This window comes from Pistacia vera, unplaced genomic scaffold (genome assembly GCF_008641045.1).
Source record: "Pistacia vera cultivar Batoury unplaced genomic scaffold, PisVer_v2 Contig1059, whole genome shotgun sequence".
Taxonomy (NCBI): domain Eukaryota; kingdom Viridiplantae; phylum Streptophyta; class Magnoliopsida; order Sapindales; family Anacardiaceae; genus Pistacia; species Pistacia vera.
In genome coordinates, this window is record NW_022195092.1 from 199,688 (window position 1) to 212,366 (window position 12,679).

The 12,679-nt window shown below is 31.5% G+C and overlaps 1 protein-coding gene across 1 annotated transcript; it reads right to left on the reverse strand.

Moving 5' to 3' along the window:
• Positions 1–9,718: 9,718 nt before the first annotated feature.
• On the reverse strand, positions 9,719–12,238 carry LOC116129252 (pescadillo homolog). Its single transcript, XM_031415003.1, has 8 exons — positions 12,198–12,238; positions 11,889–12,076; positions 11,359–11,440; positions 10,886–10,970; positions 10,701–10,799; positions 10,346–10,513; positions 10,014–10,253; positions 9,719–9,844 (listed from the first exon to the last, which is right to left on the reverse strand). Exons 1-8 carry the CDS (start codon positions 12,236–12,238, stop codon positions 9,719–9,721), a joined length of 1,029 nt encoding a protein of 342 aa, XP_031270863.1.
• Positions 12,239–12,679: the final 441 nt, after the last annotated feature.

Sequence of the window (12,679 nt, forward strand, 5' to 3'; positions counted from 1 at the left end):
TGTCTAAACGATCAGGACTCAGTCAAAAACACAAAGGAAACAAGAAACAAGTGGAAAAACGAACAGAAAATGCAGATTTACTGTGAAAATGGTTAAAGAATACCAAAACACTCTAACAAACTCGTTTTCTTTTTCTATTCTCTCTCTTGAACACAAATGTCGAAGTGATTCAAAAATGGGGAGACACTGTATTAAATGAGAGCTCTTCTACAAAAAGACAGGTGGCAGATTCTTATTGGAACCCAAAAAGCGGAGTCTTTTCATTTCCCGCTACTCACACTTCGCACGTGCGACTCGCACAAGTCAAGACACATGGTTACTGCCACTATGCCAGTCGCTCTTGCCACCTTCCTACGTGCAAATTGCCAACAATCGTCCCACAGCAGAAGCAGTGCCGAATGGCCCAACCTTTGGGATTTGAATGAATCGTTTTGTACTCCACTCATCTCGGCTAGCACATTCCATTTCAAAAAACATAGCCGAGCTAAATGGACGCCTATGTGACCTTCATCCGATTTACCTTGGGTGGATCTCCGTGATCTCTACCCCATCTGACTCGATCGCTATGTCCGAGTCGAATCTTCCATGCCCGCGAGGCACCCGCACAAAGTCAAATCCTCCAGACAAGAGTAATGACTCATCTGTATCCTGCATACGAGTAATTGAATCCACTCTCTAAGTTAAATACGCTTTAACTTAGAAAGTGGGGGACAAACTGTATGGGCTAAAAATTGTATTAGACCTGACGAGGTCCAATAACAAAATGAACATGTCACGACTCAAGGCCTTGGCCCAATTCCGGTTGGGCTCACACTTAAAGTTACCTTGTGAACTGCCCGCTCAATGAGTTAGATCATCGTACAAGTTAAGTTGAACTAGGTCTGACCTATTCACCCACAACAGTCCACAATAGGGACCAGAGTCCCAATCAATCTCCTCTTCTAATAAGATCCCAGATCTTACCCAAAGAGGAAAGTCTGAACCAATAAACGCAGGAAATCTAATCTCCTTCCAAATGGAGAACTCCTCTACTAAATAGGACTCAAAGTTCTACTAGGATTCAAACCCCTTGGGTTCACTATATAAACAGAGGCAAACCCTCTCATTAGAGAAAATTACCTACTAGTTCTAGTACTCTTACCCTCAAGGTCTCAGAATATTTCGGTGATATCCCAACGTTACTAGAGTCCTCACAATCGCAAAGGCACCGTCTATAGGTCTACTAGATTGTCAATGGCTCGCATCACAAGATTCGATCCTTACAATTGTAATCATAGATTTTATCGTCTACAAATAAAAAAGTTTTTTGACGGTTTTACTTATTACTTAGGAATTCAGGCCGAGGAGGTTATCTATGAATTTGTTCTTCTATTATGACAGTTTTATGAGTTAAAATAATAGTAGATTGAAAAATTATTATTGATTGAAGGGGAAAAGTGTGTACCCTTCTAAATTATCAAGAGTACAAGATAAGACATAAATCTTCTGTAGGTTTTACCTTTACGTTCCTATATCTATATTTCTCATGTTTGGCTATTTCTAATTTTTATATGAATTTATATTCTCATTTTAGAATATCTATACGATTTCTCAAGTTGTTCAACTAACTATTACCATATGGTTTACAAGTCTGTGAATGATAATGTTATAAACCTGGCTGATAAAAGTGACCATGCTATAAACTTGGCTGAAAATAGCTACCATGCTAAAGTGAAGCTTCGCTTCACTGTCTGTATTTAGCTAGCATGAAATCATATATGTTCTTCAAATACCCTATTCTTTCTTTGAAGTCTAAATTTTTTTCTTTATTGGCTTGATCTCATGAATCATTCAGGGTGTGTTGAAGTAGTTGGCTGTGTTAGGTACGAAGAATAGGGATGGGCATAATCCTTGCCAAATTGGGGACCCGGCCTAGCCCGACCTGAATAGGGTAGAGTTTCCTCGAATTATTCAGGGTTCGGGTCGTGCTCGGGCATAAAATCTATCCCCGAATTCGGGGATGGGCCAAGGGACGAGATTGGTCCTGCCTCGCCCCGCCTCGGCCCTGAATTGTCCCCAACTCGCCCTGTACAATATTATTATTATTATATTGGGTCGGATTCTGTAAGGACATTAATGTTTGATTCTGAGGATGATAATTCACTAAGTTTTTTACTAATATTTTCTAGAATAGTGTTGTGATTATTAAATTTAATAATTTCCTCTTTAGGAATGTCAAAGGGTTCAAAAAATGGTTTAACATATGTTTGTGAATAAAGGGGTGTTGAAGTTGATGTTGAATTTCCTAAAGTTGGTGAAGTTGTTGAATTTTCTACTATCTCCTTCCCGGGGGTGTTTGAAATTTTTGTAATTATGTGGGTAGTATTATCTTCTATCCTGTTCATTTGTTGACTAATGGTATGGAGAATTTGATTAGAGTAATTGTTTTGATGTTGAATATTTTTAATGTCTCTTAAAGTTGGTTGCTTTTGATCATCATCAATTCTATTAATTTTCTTAAATGGTGATGCTATTATTTCTGCTTGTTGATGTTCTATTTTAATTTCTTCTAAAGGTGGATGGACAGATGTAATAGTTTTATTTGTTGTTGTTTGCCAATTTTTTGTCGCATTAGTGGTAACAAATATAGTTTTCTTTTCACTTAAATCTTGATAACATTTTCTATTTTCTAACCAATTAAAGAAATAAATATTTTGTTTTAATTTTTCTTGTGTATTGTACCATTCAGATCTAAGGGTATTTTGTTCTTCTGGACTAAATTTTGTAAAGAATATTTGTCGTTTTTCTTTATTATAATCTTGTAAGAATTCTTGTCTTAATAATTCTTTGTTTATTTCAAAAGGTTTTGTTATTGTGTTAATTTGATTATAGTTTCCTAATACTTCTGATTGTGTTGGTGAACTAGGTGGACTTGATGTGCTTTCGTATGCAGGTTTTGGTACAGGAGGGGAATAATTTACTCCTACTAATTTACTTGTTGAAGTTGTTGACGAAGGGCTAGGTGTTGTAATTTCTTCAATCCTAGGGTTGTGATGATTTTTGTTAGTAATTATGGGTTGATTTTGTTCTAAGGATGTTTCTCTAAATTTTAATTTTATTGTACCGTCTGGTTCTTGTATTATTTGTTGTATCTCAGAATCATTTTGATCATGTAAAGATTTTGGAGGGCATAATTTTTCTAATTTCCAATCTGTTTGTTTGATAATTTCATCCCAAGCTAATCTTTTTGGTGTAAAGGTTTTATGTTTTGTTTTATCGGCTTCCATAATAACTGTGTGTCCTGGTGGGGACATCCTAATGGCTCTTGGACTTATTGTGGTATTCATAACTTTGTAATAAATCCTATATATTAATGCTACTGGTTGGGCTTTATCTTGATAAGTAAGATTAGAAGCTTTTAAATTAATAGTTAATGCAGACAGTATTGTGGGATCATGTAATCCTACTGTAAAGTTTGGATAACAATCAAAATAAACGGGACCACTTTCTAAATTAGAATTTAATACTGCTAATAAAGAGTTATTGAAGTTTAAATTTCTTGCGTCTCTTAATATTACTAATATTGGAATGTTTTGTCCTAATCTAAATAATGGTTTTACTGCTACTTGTACTAATCCTATGTGTAAAAATTTATAATTGTTTTGTCTATGTCTGTGTATTGCTTCTTCAGAAAGAAGTTGAATTTCTTCAACCTTTTCTTCGGTTATCATTATTGTATCTTCTGTTGTTTTAATAGAGTAATCTGACATAAATTCAAAGCTACCTATTTGATATATTGTGTCTTTTTTGACTGGTGGTATGTTCCAGTTATGTAAGTGTGAGTATTTTATGTAACCTTATATAAATAGGTAATAAATAATAATAGATTAAATATAATCAATCATTATAAATATCTGTAATACATAATAAATATGCTCTATATATATATATATATATATATATATATATATCATTTGATAATTTCCGTTGGAAGATTATACATCTTTCCAACCATACTAAATATCCTTCTTCAAAAAATAAAAAATGGAGGATTCAAGTCATTAATGAGTAAGGAACACATAATAATTTTTATTAAAACTAAAATATTTCTCTAACTTAAAATACCACTTAATAAGATTGTATTTTGGTATTAATGAGCAAGGAAAATATTTTAATTAAAAAGCTAAGTTTCAATCTTTATGAAATTATAATTTATTGAATAAACATGGACTGACAAACACTTCTCACGAACTTCTTTTACAAACGCGACATGGCAGCTCGCAATTGGTTAGCTCGTATTTGGTTAGGCGATTGATTAGACGGGACCCATTATGAGTTGACATGTCACATTTGTGAGAGAATGATAATGAAAAGTGTTTGTCAGCGTAATATTAATCTAATTTATTAATGGGAAATGATTTTTAGCCTCATCATTTTCTTCATTAACCCCCATCTTCTATTCTAAGTGAGGCCATAATAGTAATAAAATATATTTTCTCCATATTTTTATTTCAAAGCTTTGAATTAACAGTTAACAAAGAAATTAGAAAAAAAAAAAATAGATTAATCATAATTCAGAATTTTACAAATAAATTAAAGCTTATTGTATTAATTATCAAAATTACTTATAATTTCTTCTTTATTTTCAGTCTCATATTCTTCTAGACCTAAAAACAAACAAAACTATTGTTTAATCTTATTTTGGAGAGTTGTTTATTGGTTCTTCTTCTTCTTTTTATTTTTTGTTTTTCTATCCTAAGTTTTATATTTTAAAGAATTGTTGCAAATTACAATGTTTAAAGAGTTAATTACAAAGATCTCCCCTGAGGTTTCAACATTTCACAGGCGCATAGAAAAAATCATTAGGTTAACACAAACATCCCATTCCCTTAACTTCAGTTAGGGCTCCGTTAGGGGTTTTTACTTACACCCCTTCAACATAAAAAAAAAAAATGACTGAGTTACCCCTATAGTTAGCCACGTACCTACCATCAATTGTTGGTGTTAGAATTAATTAAGGGAAACCAAAAAAAAAAAAAAAAAAAGACCTTATATTTTAAAATAATAAGAATTATAAATTAAAATTAGAAAAATAATAAAAAAATTAGAAAAAGTTTTTAAAAATAATACATGTTTAAGATTTAATATTATTATTTTTTAAATTGCATTTTTTTTAAAAGAAGTTTTCCGATGATCTCTTATTGTTGAAACCCCCATTCTTAGATCATTTGAACCACGACCTCTTCTTTTAAAAAGAAAAGTTTCTAAATTGACGGTAAGGAGTGTAAGTTGCTAATTAAAGGGGTAAAATTGTCAGTTTTGTATGTTGGAGGGGGTGTAAGTGAGATAACCCTCATGGAGCCCTAACGAAAGTTAAAAGAGTAGGATGTTAACCTAATAATCTTTTCTATGTGCCTGTGAAATGTTTAAATCTTAGAGGAGGTCTGTGTAATTAACTATTGTTTAAATGAAAAATTGATCATGCAATAAAAAATTACTAGAATTTGAATCATACAAAATGTTTATGTTAGTTTTTGGAGTGTTTTTAGAGTTGACAACTTTACAGAGATATAGGATATTAAGGCTTTGTTTGGTTTACTATTCTGATGCTTTTTAGAATAGTATTTTGGAAAAATTAAACTTGAGTTGAGTTGAGTTATCTTTATGAGAAATGTAATTATTAATATTTTGAGTTAAATAAAGTAGAATTGAATTTTGAGAATATTGAAATGGTAGGGTAAAAATAGTGAACCAAAGGGGTCCTAAAAGATTTTAGTTCTTAAGCAAAAAAATGAACATGTATATAAATCCTTCCAAAATTTTCTGAATATATATAAAAGGCCATTGCTAATATTTTTTTTTTAAATACTATTATAACCCTATTAAAGCTAAAAGATGACATCACCCGGTTAGTTATTAGAAAGGGGTTGATGCTTTGTGATCATCACCCGACATTTATTAGAAGTGGGTTGATGCTTTGTGATCATCACCCGACAGTGATTAGGAACAGGTTAGTGCTTTGTGATCGTCACCCCAAAGTCATGAGGAACGGGTAGGTGCTTTGTGGTCTCCACCTGATAGTTACGAAAACCGAGTAGGTGCTTCATGGTCCCCACTCGGTAGTCACTAAGAACGGGTTAGTGCTGTGTGAACTCCACTCGATAGTCATGAAGAGTGAGATGGTGTTGTGTGAATGCCATCCGGCCGTACCTCCGGTAAGATGAGGCCATGACGTTTAGTAGAAAACAACAGAAAATGTGAGGAACAAATTAAGAGAATTACATACGGGGATAAACAGATAGAGGGTTTACTTACTGAGCATTATTTTGTGCTCACCCCGTTATTTTCCTTTGTGGGTGCAGGATCTAGGTGATGATGCAGTTGGAGGGGCGTCGACAAGCGAGGAGAAATAGCTACACTGTTTCCCCTGTTTTTGTCTTTTAAAATGGCTTTTTGTAAATGATGCTCTTTGTGTATAAAAGACGTATTACTTATAATAAAAAGAAAAGTTTTGGGCCCATTTTCTATTGTTATTATGCATGCATTGTACTAGTTTACAGCAGTTGTTACAAATTTGGTTGGGTAATAACGGTTTTCTGTTTATTAGGTTTTGAAGGTTTTGATTGTGGGGTAATATGTTGTTGAGGTGGTAGCATCGCATACGATGCTTTTGATTTTGGATTATTTTGGGGTTTGATGGGAGTGCCCATCTTTTCCTCACTTTCTCTTAAAAAATTTGTGTTCTGAAAGTTATTATGATGAGAGAGACTATTAGAAGAATTTTTTTTTGACTTTTGCATTTCATTGAAAAAATAATTTTGAAACTTTTTAAATTTTATTGTAAAAAGTTGAAACACTTTTTTATAATGCAAGCATTCAAAATTTTGTTGGAATCGAGCCATTCTTTTGTAGGAACAATTTCTAGACTCTATAATTTAATAATAGTATTTATCTTAGATATTGAAATATTTTTTAAATTATTAATATCTTTTACTAATGGAGGATTAACAAATTCAAATGTTACATCTTGTCCTAAAATATTTGTTGTAATTCCTTTATTGTTTACTGTGAAAGGGTAAATTTGAGTAATAAAGGGGTACCTAATATAAAATCTTGATCTAAATCTTTTGCTAGAATAAAAGTATTTTTAATACAAAAATTGTGTATACATACGTGAGCGTTAGATAATTTATAATTAATGTTTTTTCATAATATTTTGTTGGAATTAATCATTCTCTCATATAATTTTGATCTGGTCCTGTGTCTACTAAGGCTTGTGTAATAATATCTAGTTTGTTATTAATATCAATCCTAATATAAACATGCCATTTTTGAAATTGAATTCTAGAGATTTCATTGATAAATGATTCTTCGGTTTCTTCAATAATTTATAATTTTGATTTTGGGGTTGATGGTTATCCTATAGTTTCTTTAGAGGCTTTTAAGCATAATAAATCTATCTTAATTTCAAAATTATCCTTTTATAGATCTTTAACTTGATTTTTTAGAATATTGATTTCTTCTTGCAAATCACTTAGAGTAACTTGTGTGGGTTTATCAAATCTTTTTAATATATCTTTTAAATTATAAGAATCTACATCTTTTTGTTTTTCTTCAAGTAAAATTAATTCTTTAAGTTTTAATAAATATTCTCTCTTAATATCTTCATCCTGAATTTTATCAATAATATGTAATAAAAATTCTTTTGATTTAGTAATAATATTTATTGACTTAAGTCTAGATGTTGATATCATATTTATTGATTTCATTGCACAGTAGTAAGGCCCCATGCAATCACAATCTTCAGAGTCTTGTGAAGACTCACTTATTATTTCAGAAGAGTTTTCTTGAATTTGATAAATCATATCTTCATTTTTTGTATTATAACTAGATTCTTCTTCAGTGTCTGTTTAAATAATATTTAATAATTTTTGTTTTAATTTTGAATCTATTTCTAATTTTTTAATTTGATCTTTCATTGGACACTTAGTAGCATAATGACCTTGTTGTTTACATTTCTAGCATGTGATAGGTTTTTTAGATATTTTCCTATTGGAGGATTTTTTTTTCTTTTTATAGGGCTTATCATAAGATTTTTGTTTATATTTATAATCTCTTTTTTAATAAGGTTTTTTATATTGTTTTTATTTTTTATCTTTTTTATATATAAAAGAAGGAGGTAATATTTTTCCATAACCATATTGACTACAAAATCCACTTAATTCTGTTTTCTTATATTTTAATTTATTTTTAATTTAGCTTTTAATTTTAAATCAGTGCAAATTATTAAAGCTTCATAATTAATTAAACTAATTAAATCTCCATAAGTTAAATCTTCATAAGGTATATTTCCATCAAATTTTTTATATAATACATTTTTAACAGTTTGACTAAATAATCTAGGTAGATCTTCTAGGAACCTTTCTTTCCAATAAGGTTTCCTATATTCTATTCTTGTGAATATTTTTTCCAAAAGCTTTTAGTTATTGCATAGATTAATGTAGAGGATGCGTCTTCTTCTTCTTGTTGTTCATACTCTAGTTGACTTGTACCTTCTGTTTTAATATTTCTAATCTTTTTTGTTGCATGTAATATTAATTTTCGATAAGCTTCTGTTAAATCATTATCCCATCAATTTTTTAGCAATCCTATGAATCCTGAAACTAATATTTTTGCTATTTGGTGATCAGTATTTTCGTGGACTTTATGGGCTAATGCTGACATTGTCGTTTCTTGTAAAACATTTAATATTTGATGTTCAGCTAATTCATCTGTATTCCATTCATCTATTCATGTTCCATTATACATCTTCAAATTGAATATCTGGAGAGGAAGGTCTTGGGTAAAGATTTCGAATTTTAGGATATTTCGTATTAGTTCTCATTTTATTAATAGATAAGTTTTTGAAATTTTGATGTAATTCTTTTATAGGATCGAATTCTGTAAGAACATTAATGTTTGATTTTAAAGGTACTAATTCATTAAGTTTTTTGCTAATTTTTTTAGAATAGTATTGTGATTTTTGAATTTTATTATTTCTTCTTTTGGTATATCAAAGGGTTCAAAAAATTGTTTTACATATTTTTGTGAATAAAGGGGTGTTGAATTAGATGGTTTTATTTGCCAACTCATACATATTGTGTCTTTTTTATAATGATAATAATAATTATTATTATTATTATTATTTTCCATCCTCGATAGTCTTAAAATTGTCAAAGGTTTTTTTTGTAATTAGTTTATTTTCATAAATAAATTTAAACTTTCAACAGTCTTTCAATTAATTTAGTAAACAAAATTCAACGAAAGTAGTGTATCATTCAACAAAAGTTTGATAAATATTTTTTCCGTCATTGACACTTTGACATCAATGAAACATCAATAACTAAAAAAAGTTTGATACATACACTGTCCATTCTCCTCTAACTTCATTGATCTATGCATCTGTGTACACTTCTTTCCCTAGGATCTGTAAAAGATTAAATGCAGATAAATTCAGTATATATACAACCACAGAACATTAATGAAAACCCCGTTCTCACCTTCAATCACAACTCACTTGGATCTCAGCAAAACACAAATTCTAGAATTCCACAACCAACACAGATAACAATTTCAGATAAACACAATAAGCAACACAGAACAATCAAACAAATACTCCTCAATATGTATATCAATAACAATCAAATAAATGCTCTTCAATATGTATATCAATATTGGTAGTAATTCAGCCAATACAAACTTATATGATGGAGTAATTTATGGCCAACTTGATGAGGTCCGCTTTCTCAAAGGGAGCCCCCTCTCTCTTCCAAGATACAACACCACCAAAAGCAGGGATGACAAAAAGCAACGACTCCCTTGGAACCTAGTCATAGGTAAGATTAATTTCATATTACAGAAAAAATACAAAAAATGATTCCAATACTAATGAACTGAAAAGAAAATAAAGCATCAAAAAGACCAAAAGATTGCACAACAATTGATAAACGAATCTTTTACACTGGTGTAAAACACATCATTCTCCAATATCTCACCTCACGACTCGAGAAGAATTTCATATTCTTTAAGAGTTTCTTACACTCCTTTGTATCTTCATCCTCTTCATTTTCATCAGCAGCACCTTTAACAAGTTGCATCAGTGCACCAGGTTCAATGGAAGGAAGTTGATGCTGAAGTTGGGCAAGTCTTGAGTTCAGATTCATCTCGTTTAGTTTCCTCAATTTGCTCAGCAGTTCTATAGTTAGTATCAAAGTATCTTGACAATGCATAAAGTTCTGCAGGATTCACATGATGACAATATTATAATTAATAAGTATCAAGAAAAGGTCTGGATGACAATATGTAACCATAAACATCTGGCACCAACAGAAGCTGCAACTTTTCCTGAATGAACCCAAACACACAAGCAATCCCCTAAAAGGAAAGAGAGTGGAAGCAAACCGGCTGCTGAAGCTTCCAAGTGAGGATCAAGAATGGGCAAATATTTAACATTTATGGAATGATAAGAGTTTAAAATTGACAAGGCAAGGAGAGTCTGCACCCCCAAAAAATTTTAATTAGTAAATCAGAAAAATAACTAAAGTAAATTGATTGAAAAGAACTACCCAAAATTGTTTTATTTCTAGAAGAAAAATAAACGCTGAGATATTCAATTGCACCAAATCTTGAGAGAAACAACAATGAAGAATAGGAAAAAAATCAGTCGCAATGAAAAAGCAAACCTCGTAGAATTCCAAGAAGTTGAGCAACACATCATAGACAACATCATCATCGGGCAAAACTTGCTGCAGCCATGTAATCTTTTGACCCTCAACCTCAGCCTGTATGCACCAAAAGTATAAATAAGGTGATAAAACAATACAAGGAGCTCACACATCACAAAACAGTAAAAACCATATTGTCATACCTGGTAATATATCCCTTCCACAGATACAAAAATCTTTCGCAATTTATGAGTCCGAGAAATGTAGGCTTGCCATTCATGACTCAACCTAGAAGACAACTAACATAATATTTATGTGAGTATTGAAGTTGCAGACCTGTCAAGAGTTTTTAACAAAAATAAATAAATAAATTGAATAATAATCATCATCAAATTTTATTAATAATAATAATAATAATAATAATATTATTATTATTATTGGCAATTTTTTTTTTCTTTAAGAGGAGTTGGAAATCCCCCTCATAGGTCTGCAACTTCTTGCCTTTTCAAGTAATCAAGGAAAATCAAAATTCGTCGATAATTTCCCAAAATATAAGCATGGAAAAGTTTCAAATTAAAGAAGCATCAGCTAAGAAAATCTAGCAATTTGTACACATGTACCACCAGTCCAGATCATAAATTAGCTAGTAAACAACCAGCCCTTTGTTTCATATTACAAAATTTGATCTCTACTGACAAAATCCCATTCAAAAAAATCACCACCCAACATCACCAACACAAACACAAACAACCAAAAGTCTATTACAAGACAAATCAAACAGAAGGAAGAAAATAAACTTGTTCTCTACTTACAAAATCCAGAGATTTCGTGACAGCATACAAATTTTCCCAAAATCACACAAAAATGAAAACCAATAACCCATAAAGCCCCAATTCATAAAAAATTCATAACCCCAAAACCCATAGTTAAATCAAATGCGTTATTGAGACTACAACGGTCAAGAACAAGATTTACAAAATTTATTTTTAAACAATTTCTTGACATTTGATAACTGCAAGAATCATCCAAAACGGTCAATGATTAGTTCAAATTTTTGACAATTCATAAACTGTCAATAATTTGTCAAGAATTACAATTCTTGACAATTTTTGAAAACGGTCAAGAAAATCTATCAACTCTATCTGTCAAGGAAGGGGTTTTTCTAGTAGTGAAAAGAGGAAATATGATAAGTACAAGAGCGCTTACCTTTACATAAAGCAATGGGAAGATCTAGGTTAGAAGGAGGATCTGGATGCGAGGGCAAGGCAGGCAATGGGGACAATGTCTCAGGTGTCTTAGATGCCAATACTGGTGCTAGTGCTGGTGCCAGTTGCTGTGGTGGAGGGTGGCGAGAGTATATCTGAGTGACAGGAGGACGAGACAGAGGTGGAGAACTATAGTAAGTAATGGTATAAATAAGAAAATCATCAGTGATCAAATAAGAAGTTGGAATGGAATCATCAACACAAGGAATAGTTTCAAAGAATGAAACATTAGTCGAGACAATATACTTACCCAAAGTAGGAGAAAAACAATGATATCCCTTTTGATACCATGGGTAACCAAAGAATATATACTTGAGGGATCTAGGGTCTAATTTGGAAAGATGAGGGCGAACGTCTTGAACAAAGCAAGTACACCCAAAGATTTTGGCAGCGAGAGGGAACAAAGGTTGAGAAGGAAAAAGAATGGAGTAAGGTATTTGGCCAAACAAAATAGATGAAGGCATACGATTAATTAAGTAACAGGCAGTAGAAATAGCATCTGCCCAAAACTCTTTAGAGAATTTCATATGAAAGAGAAGTGTACGAGCGACCTCTAACAAATGACGATTTTTTCGTTCAGCAACTCCATTTTGCTGAGGTGTATACATATAAGACGACTGATGAATAATGCACCTAGTGGACAAAAGAGAAGAGAAAGAAGCAGAAAAATATTCTTTGGCATTATCATTTCACAAAATTTTGATAGATGAAGTAAATTAGTTTTGTATCTCA

Bases quoted from the DNA above. Each gene is read 5' to 3' on its own strand.
- LOC116129252 (XM_031415003.1), bottom strand. From the start codon at position 12,238: ATGGTATCAAAAGGGATATCATTGTTTTTCTCCTACTTTGG. The intron at 11,441-11,888 runs GTAAGCGCTCTT...GTCTTGTAATAG, and splicing joins TCCCATTGCTTTATGTAAAG to ACTTTTGGTTGTTTGTGTTT. The intron at 10,254-10,345 runs GTTGGTGCCAGA...TGAATCCTGCAG, and splicing joins CAGGAAAAGTTGCAGCTTCT to AACTTTATGCATTGTCAAGA.